General features: G+C 40.2%; 3 protein-coding genes across 9 annotated transcripts in view; 2 read left to right on the top strand and 1 right to left on the bottom strand.

The window, feature by feature from the left end:
• ZNF713 (zinc finger protein 713) overlaps positions 1-9,775 on the top strand; it is a 35,364-nt gene extending 25,589 nt beyond the window's left edge. For 2 of the 3 annotated variants that reach the window (XM_060284054.2, XM_060284052.2), the window contains one exon: positions 1,788-9,775. In XM_060284054.2, coding sequence (XP_060140037.1) covers positions 1,788-2,830 — 1,043 coding nt within the window. In that variant the 3' untranslated portion in view covers positions 2,831-9,775. The remainder of the gene's footprint in view (positions 1-1,787) is intronic. The other variant, XM_060284053.2, reaches the window with a different exon arrangement.
• SEPTIN14 (septin 14) overlaps positions 1-14,476 on the bottom strand; it is an 80,728-nt gene extending 66,252 nt beyond the window's left edge. For 2 of the 3 annotated variants that reach the window (XM_060284055.1, XM_030871871.2), the window contains exons 1-3: positions 14,301-14,476; positions 12,238-12,437; positions 11,764-11,902 (exon numbers count right to left, since the gene is read on the bottom strand). The gene's annotated coding sequence lies outside the window, so the exon portion shown is untranslated. Of the gene's footprint in view, positions 1-11,763; positions 11,903-12,237; positions 12,513-14,300 lie in introns of those variants that run through there. The other variant, XM_060284056.1, reaches the window with a different exon arrangement.
• On the top strand, positions 14,396-18,127 carry MRPS17 (mitochondrial ribosomal protein S17). 3 transcript variants are annotated; one of them, XM_030871875.3, is made up of 3 exons: positions 14,396-14,754; positions 15,318-15,457; positions 17,487-18,127. In XM_030871875.3, the coding sequence occupies exons 2-3, from the start codon at positions 15,335-15,337 to the stop codon at positions 17,754-17,756; spliced, it is 393 nt and encodes a 130-aa protein (XP_030727735.1). In that variant the 5' UTR covers positions 14,396-14,754; positions 15,318-15,334; the 3' UTR covers positions 17,757-18,127. The 3 variants fall into 3 exon arrangements, with proteins under 3 accessions (XP_030727735.1, XP_030727734.1, XP_060140041.1); XM_030871874.3 differs by lacking the exon at positions 14,396-14,754 and adding an exon at positions 14,765-15,061; XM_060284058.2 differs by lacking the exon at positions 14,396-14,754 and adding an exon at positions 14,769-14,945.
• Positions 18,128-20,632: the final 2,505 nt, after the last annotated feature.

Raw genomic sequence — 20,632 nt, 5'->3', positions numbered from 1 at the left:
AGAATAAGCCCGAAGTAACCTAAATGTGAATTGACTTTGGCACATCCATAAAATTGGATATTTTACAGTCCTTTAAAAATTATGTAGAAATGTATTTGATGACATGGAAGTGTGTTCATGCTATGCAATAATGTAAGAAAGCAAAATAAAAAACAGTATTATGGTATAATTCTATTTTATTTTCCCAGGACAGTTGCTGGCATAATTATTTATTAATGTTGCCTCTTTTGCTGTCAAGTGTCCTTGACCATAAGCATATGTGCCAGCTTCAAGGGGACCACTCGTACAGCTTTGTATATACCTCCCCTGCGGGTAGAAGACCAGGACTAGTGCATGATTCACATCTGAGAAAGCTAAAGCAGTACAAGGCCTGAGAACAGCTGACTCTGACTAAGGAAATGGCTTTGATGGGTGAGCCAGGAGAAGCTGCTGAGTTAGGATCAGTCTGTGCTACCCAAGTTTTGTTGGGACAAGGTATTATGAGTGTTTTCATGAGTCAGCCAACATGATCTCGTCCAATAGGGTTCATTCATGCCCTAAGGCTGGTCCCAAGGGATTACCCAAAATTGAAATATATCTATCCTAGATCACGGAAATGACTGGAGAGAGAGGGGTCTAGCTAGAACCTTCCAAGAGTCATAAAAGTTCCCAAAAGTGAGTCTGTTTTAAACATCCACCAAGCTGAGAATGTGAAGCTACTGTACAAAAACTGGCCTATCTCTTGATCTCTCTTCCCTCCACACAGCTGCTACCCTCCAACTCTTGTTAGAAGGGAATTAAACAAGAGTTAGTGAGTGAAGGAAGAGGTGTATAGGGAAATAGTTAAGGGGAGAAATAAGCAGAGTAGAAGCAGGGAAAAGACTAGCAGGGAAGGAGTAGAGGGGGGGAGGGCCAGGGAGAGAGAAGGAGGAATATTGACTCTGTAACAGCCCAAGGAAGGGGAGAGGGATTAATTTTGAAGTTTTGAATACTATACATGACTGAACACTTTAATTACTGAATAGAGACTGTTTGCAACGTTATGTAAGAGTAGGAGTATCTGTTACCTAATAATTAAAGGAAGAGCATGGGTCCTGCCCAAATCTTCATACAGAAGCAGAGGAAAAATACCCCCACTAAATAAAGTTTAAAGAAGCAGTGGGAGACTGAAATGAAATTTTGTTTTTACCACAATCCATGTGTCATGCTTGTTCAAAATATGGTTACATTTATATTTATGTGAATATAGGAGAAATCTGGCAAGAGAGGCTCCAAACTTAACAATGATTACATTTAGGGGGTGGAATTCTTACTTTGTACATTGGATATGTTACTATAAGCAAGTATTAGTTTTATCATTTTAAACAAAAGATTAAAAATCAGAAGACATACTTTTAAAATAAACCAGTAGTTGGTATTATAATAGAATAATCCACAGGTGAGATTTAGAAGGTCTTGGACTTGGACCTGTCTTCTCTAAGTAGTCGTCTCTGTCTCCCACCTCTGAACACAGACCTTACCCTGATATTTCTTATTCTCCTTTCCATTTCCTTTCGACTATGTATGCTCCTGATTGATCTCTTCTTTTTATGATTACCACACATATTTTAAAATTTCCACCTGCTCACTGCTTCTCGTCATCCTTCTGTAGTCTTTCCCCTGTTACATGGCCATATTTCAAAACTTTTAATGCCACATTTGCCTTGTCTGCATTACTGTCAGTTTCATTTGGTAATTCACTATGCAATAATTTCTTTTACAAAACAGAGAATACTGAAAAGTGTTTATATGTTCTGAATTTCTTTTAGATGGGGAGAATAGTCCAGAAATAAAAAAATCAAACCAGAATATTTCTGATGAAAATAAAACCTGTGACATGCTAATGGAGAGATTAACAGGAGACAGTTTCTGGTATTCCATCTTAGGTGGACTCTGGGATTTTGATTACCGGTTAGAATCTAACCAAGAAAACCAGCAGAGACATTTAGGACAAGTATCTTTCACCCACAAAAAGATCACACAGGAGAGAAGCCTTGAATGTAATAGATTTGGGGAAAACTATAATCTGAACTCAAACCTTGTTATGCATCAGAGAATTCCTTCAATTAAAATACCCGTTAATTCTGACACACAAGGAAATAGCATCAAGCATATTTCAGACTTCACTTACTATCAGGGAAACTATGTAAGAGAGAATCCTTATGAATATAATGAGTGTGGAAAAATCTTCAATCAACATATTCTTCTTACTACTCATATTCATACTGAGGGGAAACCCAGTGAGTGTGGGAAGGCCTTCAGCCAAAACTCATCTCTTACTCAACCTCAGATAGTACTCACAGGAGAGAAGCCTTATAAGTGTGATGAATGTGGGAAAAGATTCAGCCAGAGGATACATCTTATTCAACATCAGAGAATTCACACAGGAGAAAAACCTTTTATATGCAATGAATGTGGGAAAGCCTTCCGTCAACATTCATCCTTTACTCAACATCTGAGAATTCATACTGGAGAGAAGCCCTATAAATGTAATCAGTGTGGTAAAGCCTTTAGCCGTATCACATCCCTTACGGAACATCATAGACTTCATACTGGAGAGAAACCTTATGAATGTAGTTTTTGTGGGAAAGCCTTCAGCCAAAGGACACATCTTAATCAGCATGAGAGAACTCATACAGGAGAGAAACCCTATAAATGTAATGAATGTGAAAAAGCCTTCAGCCAGAGTGCACACCTTAATCAACATAGGAAAATCCATACTCGGAAGAAATTATGTGAATATAATAAATGTGAGAAAACCTTAAGCCACAGTCCTTCACTTACTCCTCAGCACATAACTCAGAATTTTTAGCTTTGTTCTGGCGGGGGTGGGGGTGGGGTAAGGGACTCATATGAATATATAAATGTAGGAAAATTTTGGTCAGACCTTTTCATCCCATGCAATATCATATTATTCATAGTGGGGAGAAAGGTTATAGATAAACTTTTAATGTGTAGAAGCCAAATAAATTTAGACCTTAAACTAGTAGCATATTATGTTCCCAGGACAGGTTATAAGTAGTGAAAGTAATTTATTTTATAAACAAGATTATATGAGGAGTCATGTTTTAAAACTTTTCTTAATGACCAGAAATCCTGTAGGCAATAACCTATGATTATTCCCCTCTGATTTTTATAGCATAAAGTTTTTAAATTATATAAACACTGATTAATCAAGGCAATGATATAGTATAACCAGTCACATACACTTGAAATCAATAGAAAAGAGCAATATTTCTTAAACTTCAGTCATTTGTATGCATCCTTTACAGATTTTACCATATTCAGTGTTTACTTAATATTTTCCTTTAAAGGGACTCAGAATTTTTAGCCTTGTCCTAGGAAATATTATTTATGGAAATTGTGAGTTCTGTATGCTAATTATATTCTAATTTCCATCAAAATAAATATATAACTTTGAAATTGAAAATATCCATTGGTGTACCACCTAAGTCTTCTGACCATTTTTTGAGAAGCCATGTGAGAGGATATGGCAGTATTATGTTATTTTTTAGGAATCCTTGCATTATTTTCATCAAATGGGTCCTAGGATCTTCAAGAAGAGTCTTGGAGGAGACTGAGGGTCATATTGATGAACTTTGAAAAGTGATTCAGAGAAGTCTACTTTTCTATCCTATTATTCTAGTTTTAAAGTTCCCTGTAGCAAACATAGATTTTTGAACTAAAATTGTCATTTCTGTTATTACTGCAGATTTGAATAGAGAGGAGGTTTTATTTTATAATGACAGGGGCTTTATAAGAATTCCTACACCTCCCTGCACCACTGTGGAAGACAGAAGTAGAGTACCATAAAAGAGGATGACTGGTGGTGCCACACTGATGCTAAGAACCAGGGAAGAGCCTTACTGGCTTATATAAACAACTAAGGAAGTGTTACTAATTGGCTTATTAATTCATTTTATTTATTGAAATATATTTATGTACCACCTTTTTCCAAAAAGAATTTAAGGTGTTTTAATTTGATTTTTATGATTACTGCCTTGTTTGACAGAAATCACTTTTTGACATTACAAAGCATAATAAATATAAACTGTCACAAGCCATGAATAGCTGCAACTAGGAGGCTGCTTCTGTTTCTTGGCTTTCTGTTTTTCTCTTGGTCTTCTCAGGCACGGCTGAAGAAGCCATGAGGCTAAGTAAGAATGCAGTCCCCTTGCTTTCTCACCTTCCTTCTAACATATCTCCCAGCTCAAGACTTGCCATTTTTTTTTTCCCTGTGAAGGACTAGATATCATAGGCCTTAAGTGAAAGCTGGAATGATTTAAAATTTTTTTAAACTTAAAACACTAAAAACCAAGAAAGTAATGAAATGAATTCATTTCACCATGGAAGTTAAACTTTTCAAAGTACATTTATGTCCCATGCATCAGTGGATGAAATAGTTAATAAAACCCCAAGTTACTGTAGTCATGGAGGATTTCTAATAATATTTTGTGTTCAAATATCTGTGAAATGGAGATCCATTGTCAAGACAGATAAGTTCTGGAAGTGTCTTTTCACCAAAAGGATCTACACTGAACATTTATTTACCCTAAGGAGGCAGAGTATAAAGCACTCAGGTTTCAGGAAGAGAGAGTGAGCCAAGGCAAAGTCTCAGATAGCAGAGGTATGTATGAAAAGAATTAATGGTTAATTACAATTGGTGAAGCCTTTGATCAAAGTTTAATTTTGCAACCAGAGGGGGGAAAAAAGCTGAATAATCCACAAAGAGTGCTAAGGGCTTCAATACAAGGCAGTGTATCTCAGCACAGGGGAAGAAGGAGAGCAGTGTGGGATTTTTCAGGAGAGGATCAGCAGAATTTGGACAATTTCAGAAAAGAGGAGTCGGGACTGAAGAAGACCAGTTGGCCATGGATTTTCAGCAATTCTTCATAAATAGGAATTATAAAATTAGAAGCCTATTATATATCCTTAGGGTCATAAATGATTATGCTTATGTTAACTGTACAGTAAACTGTGTCATTCTGGTGCGAATTCGTTCTCATGTCCTTTGTTGTCTTCAACATGTTCCAAGTTACGTGAATCCTAAGTATATTTATTACATCAAAATTCAAGGAAGCCATAGGAGTAGTACTCATTCAGAAACCTGTTGGTATGATTTATTTCTGTCTAGGAGGGCAAGATATTACCCTTTTACATATATTAATTCATTTGGTCCATCCAACCAGGTGTTGTTGCCTTTTTTTTTATGAAAAGAGATACTTCAGCTTAGACATAATAATAAGTGATTTATTATTCAGGGTTTCTTGGACTGAAATGTCACTAGAACATGGATCATGTTACTCTAATCCAGTGGATACAAACAGTGCCTGGAACAGTGTTTTATAGCACTCTGAAAACATTTGATAACTATATTAAAATTAATAAAATGAGAGATTGCTGCTCAACACAAAAATTCATATGACTCTTTCTCTGAACCTCAGAGTATAAAAGGATTACCATGTTGATAGATTCTCTTATGTCCAAAGGGCTTATGGGTTGGAGAAAAATACTCATCTGGATTTTGATTAATGTTCAATTTATTAATTTAAGGAAACAACTGACATTCTTTAAGCAGCCAACATTCCTCTAATTATTCATAGATGTGCAAATAATAAAAACTTAAGAATTTCTAAAATTAGATATCCCTACTCTTTTAAACACTGATCAGATTTAAACACATGTAAACATTTCATTAAAATCACAAACCTAGGGCTTCCCTGGTGACACAGTGGTTAAGAATCTGCCTGCCAATGCAGGGGACACGGGTTCGAGCCCTGGTCCGGGAAGATCCCACATGCTGCAGAGCAACTAAGCCTGTGCACCACAACTACTGAGCATGCACTCTAGAGCCCGTGAGCCACAACTACTGAACCTGCGTGCCACAACTACTGAGGCCCACGTGCCTAGAGCCTGTGCTTCATGACAAGAGAAGCCACTGCAATGAGAAGCCTGTGCACCGCAACGAAGAGTAGCCCCTGCTCGCCACAACTAGAGAAAGCCCACGCGCAGCAATGAAGACCCAACATAGCCAAAAATAAATAAATAAAATAAATAAATTTTTTTTTTAATTTCAAATTTTATTAAGTGCCTTAAACACATTAAGAAACAGGTAAGAGGTATCCAGATTATAAAAATAATTATACTGAAACTAGTTATAAAAATGTTAACTCTGGGCTTCCCTGGTGGTGCAGTGGTTAAGAATCCGCCTGCCAGTGCAAGGGACACAGGTTCGAGCCCTGGTCCGGGAAGATCCCACATGCCGCAGAGCAACTAAGCCTGTGCTCCACAACTACTGAGCCTGCACTCTAGAGCCCATGAGCCACAACTACTGAAGCCCGCATGCCACAACTACTGAAGCCCGCGTGCCACAACTACTGAAGCCCACGTGCCTAGAGCCCATGCTCCGCAACAAGAGATGCCACCACAATGAGAAGCCCACGCACCGCAACAAAGAGTAGCCCCCACTCGCCACAACTAGAGAAAGCCCGCGTGCAGCAGTGAAGACCCAACACAGCCAAAAATAATAAATAAGATAAATAAATTTATAAAAAAATAAAGTTAAATCCATGGACTTGATGTTTTTATCCTTATTTGAATATTTTCCCAGGGTTCCAATTTTCATATGTTCCTAGGTTTACGTTTTTCTACCAGGTATTATTTGTCTACCTTCCTCAGATTTTAGTAATCTTATTCAACCCAAAATAAGAATAATACTGTAACAGACAAATTAAGTTGAAATTTATGGGTTAGCAACTGTCTGATCTTTAGTTAGGTCATCCATAAAACCTAGTTGCACAGACCAAATATTCTTTGGTCTCGTTTTATAACAAAATATCACTTGTTATGTCATGGGACATTTTAAGACCCTACTTTTATATAGATTGTAAATTTTTGACACTTGAACTTTCCCATAACCATCTGGCCCATTGGCCTGTCATTATGGTATGGTGATCTCGCTGGCTAGCATTATTTAAAGCTTTTATGTGCATCATTAGGATAATTAATGAGGCTATCCAGCTCCTTCCGGAAGAATGCAAGTTTTGTTGTCAGTTTTCCTCTATAGAACATTTGGCTACTTCATCATTTTGCAACATACTGCAACCAACTTTCTGCTTGTTTACTGTATGTAACTGTTAGAGGTGATTAACTGTTGAACCATCTCTCTACTTGGTCTGAGTGACTGTCTGGTTCTTCCTATTTCTTGATATGGTTCAACATTTTCCAGGATTATCTGGCTTGCCCAACACCCCTTTGTTTCTTCTTAACTGATTAAACAGGAACAAATACATATATACACATACATGCATGTATATATATGTATATATGTACATATGCACATACTTAGCAAGAAATATATATATTACTTTTTAAGATCAGTATTGAATTATACATACCATTTACAATCATCCTTTTATGACTGTTATAACACACTTGACTTGAGCATCATTATGAACACTTGGCCTCTTACATAACAAGCAATTCCAATTAACCATTTTTTTAAATGCTCAAATTGTGAGAACTTGGCCAGTGGAAGCTGCATTAAGCTAGCTTCTTTTAACTCTTAGCACTTTATCTGTTATCTGTAAACACGTTCTCATTTTTGGAGGTAAGGTGGTCCAAACCCATTCCAAAATTTTCACTGCTCCAAGATGTGAGTATACTGTCTTTTTTTTTGGCCGCGCTCAGCATGTGGGATAAAGTTCCCCAATCAAGGATCGAACCTGCACCCCATGCAGTGGAAGTGTGGACTCTTAACCACTAGACTGCTGGGCAACTCCCAAGATGTGAGAATAGATTCCTCCTCCACCTCCTGCCCAAAGAGTTTTAGATTCTTTTAGTACAGAGTAGTAGAAAAGACCAAAATCTGGGCACTAGGGATGTCCGTGACCATTGAGAGTGAGCAAAAGTCCTGCTGCTATACAGCCACTGCTATCAGGACACTTTTTAGACTTTATAGAAAACCTTCAAAACTCCACCAAAAGCTATTAGAACTAATAAATGAATTCAGTAAAGTTGCAGGATACAAGATTAATATACAGAAATCATTGCATTTCTATACACTAATGATCTATCAGAAAGAGAAATCAAGAAAAGAATCCCACTTAAAATCACATCAAAAAGAATAAAATACATAGGGAATAAATTTAACCAAGGATGTTAAATACCTATACTCTGAAAACTATAAGATACTCATGAAGGAAAGTGAAGATGTTACAGATAAATGGAAAGACGCCCTGTGTTCATGAATTGGAAGAATTCATATTGTTAAAACGTCCATACTACCTGCAGAAAACTATAAGAAGACACTGATGAAAGAAATTAAAGTTGATACAAATAGATGGAGAGATATACCATGTTCTTGGATTGGAAGAACCAACATTGTGAAAATGACTATACTACCAAAAGCAATCTACAGATTCAGTGCAATTCCTGTCAAACTACCACTGGCATTTTTCACAGAACTAGAACAAAAAATTTCACAATTTGTATGGAAACACAAAAGACCCTGAATAGCCAAAGCAATCTTGACAAAGAAAAATGGAGCTGGAGTAATCAGGCTCCCTGACTTCAGACAATGCTACAAAGCTACAGTAATCAAGACAGTATGGTACTGGCAGAAACAAAAACAGAAATATAGATCAATGGAACAGGATAGAAAGCCCAGAGATAAACCCATGCACATACGGTTACCTTATTTTTGATAAAGGAGGAAAGAATATACAGTGGAGAAAAGACAGCCTCTTCAATAAGTGGTGCTGGGAAACTGGACAGCTACATGTAAAAGAATGAAATTAGCAGACTCCCTAACACGATACACAAAAATATACTCAAAATGGATTAAAGACCTAAATGTAAGGCCAAACACAATCAAACTCTTAGAGGAAAACATAGGCAGAACACTCTTTGACGTAAATCACAGCAAGATCCTTTTTGACCCACCTCCTAGAGAAATGGAAATAAAAACAAAAATAAACAAATGGGACCTAATGAAACTTAAAAGCTTTTGCACAGCAAAGGAAACCATAAGACGAAAAGACAACCCTCAGAATGGGAGAAAATATTTGCAAATGAAGTAACTGACAAAGGATTAATCTCCAACATATGCAAGCAGCTCATGCAGCTCAATATCAAAAACACAACCAATCCAGAAATGGGCAGAAACAGACATTTCTCCAAAGAAGATATACAGATTGCCAACAAACACATGAAAGAATGCTCAACATCATTAATCATTAGAGAAATGCAAATCAAAACTACAATGAGATATCATCTCACACCAGTCAGAATGGCCATCATCAAAAAATCTACAAACAATAAATGCTGGAGAGGGTGTGGAGAAAAGGGAACTCTCTTGCACTGTTGGTGGGAATGTAAATTGATACAGCTACTATGGAGAACAGTATGGAGGTTCCTTAAAAAACTAAAAATAGAACTACCATACGACCCAGCAATCCCACTACTGGGCATATACCCTGAGAAAACCATATGTACCACAATGTTCATTGCAGCTCTATTTACAATAGCCAGGACATGGAAGCAACCTAAGTGTCCATTGACAGATGAATGGATAAAGAAGATGTGGCACATATATACAATGGAATATTAGCCATAAAAAGAAACAAAATTGAGTTATTTGTAGTGAGGTGGATGGACCTAGAGTCATACAGAGTGAAGTAAGTCAGAAAGAGAAAAACAGATACTGTATGCTAACACATATATATGGAATCTAAAAAAAAAAAAAAATCATGAAGAACCTAGGGGCAGGACAGGAATAAAGATGCAGACCTACTAGATTATGGACTTGAGGACACCGGGAGGGGGAAGGGTAAGCTGGGAGAAAGTGAGAGAGTGGCATGTACATATATACACTACCAAATGTAAAATAGATAGCTAGTGGGAAGCAGCCACATGGCACAGGGAGATCGGCTCAGTGCTTTGTGTCCACCTAGAGGGGTGGGATAGGGAGGGTGGGTGGGAGGGAGTCGCAAGAGGGAAGAGATATGGGGATATATGTATATGTATAGCTGATTCACTTTGTTATAAAGCAGAAACTAGTACACCATTGTAAAGCAATTATACTCCAATAAAGATGTTAATAAATAAATAAATAAAATGTCCATACTACCCAAAGCAATCTACAGATTTAATGCAATTCTTGTCAAAATACCCATGACATTTTTCACAGAACTACAACAAATAATTCTAAAATTTGTAGGGAACCCAAAAGACCCTGAATAGCCAAAGCAATCTTGAGAAAAAAGAACAAACCCAGAGATATCAGTCTCTCTGACTCTAGGCTACAAAGCTACAGTATGAAACAGTATGGTCCTGGCACATAAACAGACATACTGACAAATTGAACAGAATAGAGAGCCCAGAAATAAACCCGCACGGTTATGGTCAATTAATCTATGACAAATGTGGCAAGAATATACAATGGAGAAAAGATGGTTTATTCAAGAAGTGGTGCTGGGAAAACTGGACAGCCACATATAAAAGAATAAAAGTAGATCATTTTCTCACACCATGAAAACAAATAAACTGGAAATTATTAAAGACCTAAATGTAAGACCTGAAACCATAAAACACCTAGAAGGAAATATAGGCAGAACACTCTTTGACATAGGTCTTAGAGATATTTTTTTGGATCTGTCTCTTCAGGTAAGCGAAATGAAAGCAAAAATAAACTATGGGACAGAATCAAACTTAAAAGCTTTTGCACAGCATAGGAAACCATCAGCAAAATGAAAAGGCAAGTGTCCATGGACAGATGAATGGGTAAAGAAGATGTGATATATATATATATATATATACACAATAGAATACTACTCAGCCATAAAAAGAATGAAATATTGCCATTGCAGCAACATGGATGGACCCAGAGATTAACATACTAAGTGAAGTAAGTTAGACAGAGAAAGACAAATGCCATATGATATCACTTATATGTGGAACCTAAAAAAATGATACAAATGAACTTATTTACAAAACAGAAACAGACTCACAGACATAGAAAACAAACCTACAGTTGCTAAAGGGGAAAGAGGGAGAGGAGGGATAAATTAGCACTTTGGGATTAACATATACCCACTAGTATATATAAAATAGGTAATCAACAAGGACCTACTGTATAGCACAGGGAACTCTACTCAATATCTTGTAATAACCTATAATTTAAAAGAATGTGAAAAAGAATCTGAATCACGTTGCTGTACACCAGAAACTAACAGACATTGTAAATCAACTATACTTCAATTTAAAAAATTCGACAACACATTAAAAGGATCAAAAAACATGATCAAGTGAAATTTATCCCTGGGATGCAAGAATGGCTCAACATACACAAATCAATCAATGTTATATACCACATTAATAGAATGAAAGATAAAAATCATATGATCCTCTCAATGGATGCAGAAAAAAACATTTGACAATCCTGTCATGATTTAAAAAAAAAATCAACAAATTGGGTATAAAAGGATATACTAAAGATATCTGCATTCCTATGTTTATTGTAGCATTATTCACAAAAGCCAAGATATGGAAATAACCTTAGTAGTGTCTGATGAATGAATAAGGAAATGTCATATATATATATATATAGAGACACAAAATACTATATATATTTTTACATTATATATATGTGTATATATTATATAAATACAAAATGCCATCTCTATATATGTATATACAAAATACCATAGACTGTGTGACTTATAAAAACAGAAATTAATTGCTTACAGTTCTGGAGGCTGGGAAATCCAAGATCAAGGTGCCAAAACATCTGTGTTTAGTAAGGGCCCACTTCCTGGTTCATAGACAGTGCCTTTTTGCTGTGGCCTCACATGGTGGAAGGGAGCAAGGGAGTTTTCTTGGAGTCCTTTTGTAAAAGAGATTGAATCCCATTAATGAGGGCAAAGCCTAATCACTTCCTCAAAGCCCCATCTCCTAATACCTTCACAGTGGAGGTTAGGATTCAAGATAAGAATTTTGGAAGGACACAACATTCATACCATAGCAGTGACCGTGAGGAGAAATGGATGAGAAGGATGGGTTGGGGGGCAGGGGGTGGAGGGAGAGAGAGAGGGAGATTGAATATGAGAATGAATAATGTGTATATGGGTTATGGGTTAGGGGACTGGATGGCTGACCAAGAAGCTTATCAAATGTGGGGATGTTTTACTCCTTTCCAAAAGCATCTGATTCATGTCTTACACCATGGATGATTGCATGTTGTTTTCCATTTTCTAAGTGCCAACTTCTTTATAGGTTAAATTTTTGTGGGTGCAAGCAGCCGACATTGACTCTGGTTGTATAGTCTCTTCAGGACACCTCCCTCAGGATGCAGTAGCTCCAGGATGCAGTAGCTCCAGTCACCTCCCATCTTCCGATCAGAGCACTCAAGATTCATATTCCTGGAAGGTAATTTGATTGGTTCAGCTTGGGCCTCGTGCTAAACAAAGATGGAGGACCTTGATTGGCAGACCCATTGAAGCTACAGACACAGGAATTCACAAAGGCAAATCAAGGTGTTTTTACCACAGCAGACAGGACACTAAGGGGTGATAGGACTCAATCGGATCCCCCAAAATGGTATAAAGATTCCCTTAAACTGAGGACATTGAAGATACAGCAGATGCAGAAAAAAAGCCTTTTCAGAGTGTCCCTTACCTGACTAAAGGCAGAGCTTTCTTTTTTTTTAAGACAATAGCTATTCTTTTAATATATATTTTTTTAATATTTATTTATTTTGGCTGGGCCGGGTCTTAGTTGAGGCATGTGGACTCCTTAGTTGAAGAAAGTGGGATCTAGTTCCCTGACCAGGGATCGAACCCGGGCCCTCTGCACTGGGAGCAAGGAGTCTTACCCACCGGACCACCAGGGAAGTCCCTAAAGGCAGAGCTTTCTAAGAGTGAAGCTGCCGTAAATCCCCTCTCAGGGGAGATTCCAGCTAGGAAGGAGACCAACAAACCACTGGCACCAGGATGAGAAATTGTACAAACAAACATTATCACAAACTGTTATACTTTCCATTGTTCTCATAAAAGCCCATTTGCCTTTCCTAAAAGTCCACTTGTTTTCCCAGAGGCCCTTTCTCCCTCCTTCCTTCCCCCTATTAAGTTGGTATATAATCTCCTATTTCTAGTTGTCCAGGAGTCTCTTCATCTGCTCCTGCATGCATGTGTAAATAAACCTTGTCTTTTCCCCTGGTAATCTATTATCACTTCATTCACAGCCCCACCATCGACACTCAAACCTGTTAGTAGAGGGAAAGTTTTCCTCCCAGTGAGGGTTGGAAAAAATCAGCAGATGTTTTTTCTACCTTCGATGGTGTGAAATGATTTGATTTGCATTTAAAAAAATCATTCTGGGGGGACTTCCCTTGTGGTCCAGTGGTAAAGAGTCCACCTTACAATGCAGGGGACACAAGTTCAATACCTGGTCAGGGAATTAAGATCCCACATGCCATGGGGCAACTAAGCCCACACACCACAACTACTGAGCTCGCGCACCTCAACTACAGCCCACCTACCTGAAACTACAGAGCCTGTGTGCACTGGAGCCTGCGTGCCACAACTAGAGAGGAGAAAACCCACACACCACAACTAGAGAGATGCCCGCGCTGCAATGGAAGATCCCGCATGCCTCAGTGAAGATCCAGCGTGCCGCAACTAAGCCCCGACACAGCCAAAAATAAATAAATAAATAATAAATCTTAAAAAAAAATCACTCTGGGTATGTCATTGGTTTTATTAACAAGAGAAGTTGTAAGTTTGCTTGTAAAAGAAAGGAATTTAAGTTCATAGCTAGAGGGAAATATGATATCCCAGAAAAGTTTTTGTTCATATGAAATAATGCATATAAAGTTATTACCACTTTCATTGAAAATTAGCTCCCATTTCTGAAATTTCAAACATCTCACACTCTCCCCACCACCATCTCTCCTTTTAAATTCACTTACTAAGCGTGCCCTTGGCCTTAATTCTTTATCTGAATGCACACTTCAATCTAATGACACCACTTTTTTTTTTTAACCCTCCATTAGCTCCCTCCTAGTCTAGCAATTCCCTAACAAGAGCCTAATACGTTCCCAGCCTTCCTTCTAACTGAGAAGGCGTCAGCAGCAGCCCACATGTATATGTACCCACACCAGACTTCTCTCCATCTCACAGATATTGAAAATTAACACCTAAAGTCATACTAGACATAAAAATCTCCCGAACTTTATCTTAAATACAACTGCTGGGGGTGGAAACGCTTAAACATTTCAGTCTCACCATTTGGCAGCGTCCAATGTTTCAACGTTTGATGAATGAATTAAGTTCCTTTGATTTGGAAGGCCTTGTCCAATGCCTGGGAGCTCAACAGAAAAAGAGGGAAACTAAGTGGAACGGATAAAGGAAAGGCCGAATCCCAGCGCTCCAGCCGCCGTGCAGGTATGGAAAGCAGAGGTCAAAATCTCCAGTTAAGCCGCAGCCCGCGGCTCCTTTTAAGGGGGAGTGGGCGGAGCCCTGACTTTAACCCCGCCCAGGACTGAGGGGACTCGCGGCCAATGAGAGGGCGGTCCGGGGTGGAGCGACCTGCGAGCGACGTGACGCCATCACGCTCCGGTCGGCGCTCCGCAGGGCGTGCGCCGGAACAGTGGACTCTGTAGGTGACCGACGCCGCGCTTCGCAATAGAAGTGGGGTGGATTTTGGAGACCGAAGCACCGCGTCGTGGGAGCCCTCCAGGCGAGTCGAGTCGAGTCACCCGACCTCGGGGTTTTAGGGGCGAAGGGATCAATCATCCCCAACCTTCCTCAGGCTGGGCGGCATGGACTCACTATTAATTGATCTCGAAAGCAATGCCAAGTCAAGGTCTCCGGTGGAGAGGACACCACGGCCTCGCCGCGTCGGCCTTTCGTGCCCCAAGTAGCCAGGCTGTGAGCGTCTGGGGAGAGGCAGCCCAGCGGGATGGAAAGCAGTAGGGACGCCAGTAAAGGCCAGTGTTTATTAGCGCTGTCGGGCACCTTACAGGTTAAATCTTCAAACCACTCCTGTGAGTGAGCCCTGTTGTTATTCCCATTTTGCAGAGGGGGAAACTGAGGCTTAGAGAGGTTAAAATTACAGCTTTGTAAACAGTATAAAGATGGGAAGTTGAGTAGTTAAGGAAATAATGAAATGTTTAAGCAACTCTAAAGCGGTGATTCCAGAGGGCCAACAAAAGCTGTTTCTGAACTGGGGCAGTTCTAGTGACAAAATTCATTTGGTGAGTCACAACCATCAGAATATTTAACTTTGGAATTTGTTTACAGGTGACCAAAGCCACACAATGTCAATAGCTCGTTCATCTGTCCATGCCAAATGGGTCGTGGGGAAGGTGATTGGGACAGCAATGCAAAAAACTGCTAAAGTGAGAGTGACCAGACTTGTTCTGGATCCCTATTTATTAAAGGTAAGGAACATCTCTATTTTCAGGTGGCATTGATAAATCACCAACATGTTCTGGGTTCTGAGCAGAAAAACACTCCTCTGTCAGTAAAGGTGCATTGAGCATCTGCTGCACACCAGACATTGTGCTGGTCTGTGGGTGTAACAAATGGTTCACACTCACACTTTAGAGACACATAGAGTTGATTTCAATTCAGTCTGTTAACTGCTGTAGTCATTCTATGTGCAACGTACTGTGGGAGCAGAAGACTCCTCATTCTTCCTTCCCAGGTTGCTGAGGAGAGCATTCTTGATTATATAAGACATATGAGCTGAAGCTTCAAAAGGATTTTATCCAGAGGACCAGTTGGGGGGCAGGAGGAGTTGGGGGAGTCATTCCATGATGAATAGTTTGTGGAAGTTCTTTTAGCCATGTATTTACCTAAAACAAATAGACTGCTAGTTATTTCGGCAGCAAAAATGGGTTTATTCGGGATCAGCAGAGAATTGCAATTCAGGGTCTGCAACATGGTGAGCCACATGCGAGTCTCCCACAAAAGTGGTGCGGTGACCGGGGAGGAGAGTGCTTTTACAGAGGGGAAAGGAAGTTGGGAGGGGATGGTAAACAAAGAGTCCATGACTCTTGACTGGCTGAGTTGTTGCCGGGAAAGAAGAGCATGTCTTTCTTCCTGTTGAGCTCTGCTATCATCACAGGGTGTGAGAGCTTCCCCTTCTGGTCTCCTGACTCTGTTTAATTGAGGTTTCTGTTTATTAATTCCTTACACATGAAAGGGCATGACATTCTAACTGGAGCAGCAAGTGGTTCGGCAATGTTGAGCCCAGAGCTTGGCATTAAGTAGATGCTGTTGTTGAATGAACGTGAGAAGGATTGGAGCTGGAGTATGAAGGGTCTTTTATGTTGTGTTTTGGATTTCATCCTATAAGCAGAGGAGACAGAGATAGTGATGAGGAGTGGAGGTAAGGAAATGGGTAAGGAGGTTATTGCAGATGTCTAGGATGGAAATAGTAAAGAACTGAACAGTCCTGGGAGCAGTGAGGATGGAGTGGAAAAAGATTTCAGGAAAGAAGGGACAGCGTCCTTGATTTGGTAGATGTGCAAGGGAGGGAGGGGGAAGTGCCAAGGCTGTTTCTGCATTCAAGGTTGCGCACACTGGTGGGCACAAATGCTGTTTGTTATCTAGGATCAAAAACACAGGAGCCTTTTCAGGGTCTTGTGATGCTGGGGAGATCCCAGCCGGAAGAAGGACGTTGGATCTCATTGTCCTCCTAGCCCTTCGACTCTCCCTCAAAGCCTCTCAATGAAATGGCTTGATCCCAAAGCAAAAACAAAAACAAGACCACAGGAGCAAGTTGAAGAGTGATGGCATGATCATTGGCCTTAGAATCAGAGGGCCTTAGTTTGAGTACTGGCTGTTGGTTACTAGCCGTGCACATTACTTCACCTCCTTGAGCTTGTTTTTCTCATCTGTTAAATGGGACTACATGCTGTGGCAGGGTTGTCTTGAGGAATAGGTGATGCTAGTTCTCATCTGTGGCTTGTTTGTAATACTTTGAGTGAGGCATGAAGCTAAGTGCTTTATGAACATTATAATGTTTCATTCTCTTGATAACTTTAGAGGCGCAGGCATTGGAGCCTCATTTTATGGTGGGGGAAAAAAACCTGAGCTTGGAGTAGTTAAGTGACTTGTCCCAAATCACACAGCTAGTGGTGAGATAGTGTGTTTTTAGGCTGGAGAGAAGGCTCTACTGGGAAGGAAGAGTTTAAATATTGTAGAAGAGGATGATAATTGATAGAGCAAGGGTACTGCAGGAAATAAGCAGGAGAGCTCCAGACAAGATCAGTTCTAGAAAAGTCATTGCCGTTTTCCAGAAATTAAGCAGCTAATTTTTGTATTGGAAGTCTCCATAAGTATGTTATCTATTTTTTCCCCCAAGTTCCAGCTTGTTTTCTGCGCATTCCTTTTTCAGATTTTGTACTGCATTGCCAGGTCATGGATGGGAACTACTGATTTGTTTCCTCCTTCTCTCAACAGTATTTTAATAAGCGAAAAACCTACTTTGCCCATGATGCTCTCCAGCAGTGCACCGTTGGAGACATTGTGCTTCTCAAAGCTCTACCTGTCCCGAAAACAAAGCACGTGAAGCATGAACTGGCTGAGATAATTTTCAAAGTTGGACAAGTCATAGATCCAGTGACCGGAAAGCGCTGTGCGGGAACCACCTACCTGGAGAGTCCAGTCAGTCTGGAAACCACCCACCTAAGCAAAAACCTGGAAAAACTCGATCTCTCTTCAACACAGTGAAGGAGGATTGGAAAACGGAGCCAAAAGGGAAGGATTTCTAAGTTTGCTTTATGGAAAAATTTTTATAAGTTTCCTCACAAACCGTCCAGTTTCTCTTCTGGTATTTATGAACTAGCTAAAAGTAAATGAAGTAAAGGCCTTGTTATAATTTTTCATAAAGTTTTACAGTCATGTTTCAAATTTCCTTCTCAGCGAACATACTTTCCTGTTACACTAAGTGTGCCTAGCAGTGCGCTATATTGTTTGTAAGCTCACTGTTTTAGAAGGTGTTTTTTTGTTTTTGTTTTCATTCAAAGGAATCTGGAATTTATCTTAGAACTTTTATTTTGGGAGAAGAAAACCTTTTGGTATCATAAACAGATAAGACCACATCAAGTGCATATTTATTTTTGATACTATATATTTGAAACTAAGTTTTTCTCTGATTTAGCCAATTCCAAATGGAAACAATTAACATGCTGGGGTCAGATTTTATCAGATTAAAGTCTGTATTAATAAGCATGTTGACACGCAGAAAATAAAACTAAAATTCTGTCACTTTTCTCCTGTATCCTAGGCTAGATTAAATAGGAATGAGTTCTTAAAATCTGATACATTGATGAAGTGGTAGAATTTCTCACATGCATTTGAGTTGGAGAGTTTCAGAGTTTTATTGCTGTTCATTGATAAACTGTGATAACTTAGGTTTTGACCTGATGAAACACTGAGCTATATATTTCAGTTTTCTGGCTCCCAGAAGGGACTTGGAGTATATTTCAACCTCAACAAATATGTCAGTAGTTGAGTAATAACCACAGGCACTGCCCCCTCCTCAGGGCTTATAATCTCCTGGGCAGGTATGCACAAGTATCTTCATGACAAACACAGAAACACATGGGTGGGGGAGAAATTGGGGTAACTTTCCAGAAAAAAATTAGAGAATGCTAGAACTGAATCTTAAAGGAAGAGTCTCCAGGTTAGTGCATGAGGCATTTGGAAAGGGCATTCCAGGCAGAGGAAGGGGGTGTAAAGTCCTCGAAGGATGAGAGAAAGGACTGTAACCAAGGGGTTTTGGAAGCGGTGAGCACTGCTGGGACATTGAACAAGCGTGGAACTCAAGTAGAGCAATAGGCAGGAATTGTAAGTGGTGGTGGGTTGTTTAATGTTTTAAAGAGTGATATAACTAGATTCACATTTCTGTAAAGTAATAGCATCTGTGTCAGGAATAGACTGGAATGGGAAGGATTGGAGGTAGGGAGACAGTGACCTGTTCAAAGATTGGTCCTAAGACATAAACTGAGTTGGGCAGGGAAGATGAAAAGAAGATAGATGATGTTCCGAAGTAGAACTCTCAGAGAGGATGAACCGAAGGGAGGCATCTTAGACTGTCTGCCAAGGGGGTGGCTATGCGGTACTGGTTATCCTGGAGGGGAGAGGACACCTGTCCAAGCTATCTCTAAAAGCTCAAATATTTTAAAGGCTTACCTATACTCTAATGTATCATTTTTATCTTAACATAGATACTTTTCCTGAAAATCTTGGTGTAAAAATTATCCTCCAGGAAGATGCCCCATGTTTATCCTATGACACTGTAACCTAAGCCACACACCTGTGAAATAAGAGTATCTCCTTCCCCCCAGTAAAAAGCACTGGGTTAATGGAACTTCAGAGCAAAATGATAGTGGAGAAAAAAGTGCAGAATGAGTGGCCTAATACTAAACACAAAAGCCAGGTCAGCAAAGAAATGCCTTCCAAGTTAACATTTCAGGAAAATAGACTTGAAAGCATTTGTCTCCTGAAATAGAGCTGAGAAATTGGGGAATATGTAAGAAAGTCACACCGACACCCCTGGCTTGAAGAGGCCCTGCCTCCCACAGTGCAGGATGGCAGACATGTCCTTTCCGCCCTGGTGAGAACTCCAGCCTCCCTTTTGCGTCTCTGCAGCCTCTATGGCCTCACGAAGCGTAAGCCAGTTGAGATCAGGAGCTGGCCTGATCAACAGCCTCTGGCCTCCTGTCCCTGTGTGCCTGGCCTCCTTTCCACCAGATGCCTCTCCCTGGTCTGGGGCAGATCCTTGTTTCCCTTCCTCCATCCACAGGATCCACTTCTGTTCTCCCTGGTGGCTCCTTGCCATATTAACATGTTCAAACATTGCCCCAGTCAGAGAAAATCCTGCACCCCTGGAGCCCCCTCCCCCTTCCTTCGCCTCCAAAGATTACCAGCTTCAGAGAACCCCTCAGTCCGCAAGCCCAGTTCCTGCCCCCAGCCCTCCTAGCAGAGACCTCCCAGCTCCCCAGTCCAGAGTGTCGTGGTCTGAACGCGGGTTGGAAAAGAATTTCCAGACACGAGGCAGAATGTAAAGAAGACAATTTATTAGAGGGAAGGGTTGCTGCCAGAACAGCGGGCCGACTTCCTAGTATGGGAGAGCCGAGCAGGAACATGTGCTATTGATCAGTTTTTATAGCAGAAAAACAAAGGACTGGTCCGAGGTGAAAATTTCGTTTACCAATTGGTCGGGGCACATATACCTTCCTTCTCTAGGGTGGGAGTGGGACAGGCCAGATGCCTTTCCTTATTTGGGACAGGTCCTGTTGCCCAGATGGGCGTCGCCCAGGTGGGCTCAGGAATTTTGTAACCATCGCAACATGGTGGGGAGGGCGAGTAAGAGTCCGGTAAGGGGTGCTAAGGGGTGTAACGCTGACACTTTTTCAGGCAGGGTCGTACTTTGCCCTTGAAGCACCTTTGTCCTTGGAGCACCACACAGGATTCGCACTGGCCTTGAAAAGCTCCCTTTGGTGGCTGGGGAGCTCCTCCCTGTTTCTCTCCCTTTTCTAACTGTCCAGCTCACTTTCTGCGGGCCTTGTCTTGGTTGCGGTTTCATGAGAACATTTGTGGCT

Source organism: Globicephala melas, chromosome 15 (genome assembly GCF_963455315.2).
Source record: "Globicephala melas chromosome 15, mGloMel1.2, whole genome shotgun sequence".
In the NCBI taxonomy this organism is placed as follows: domain Eukaryota; kingdom Metazoa; phylum Chordata; class Mammalia; order Artiodactyla; family Delphinidae; genus Globicephala; species Globicephala melas.
The sequence above is the reverse complement of the archived record's forward strand: the minus strand, read 5'-3'. Positions and strand labels throughout refer to the sequence as shown.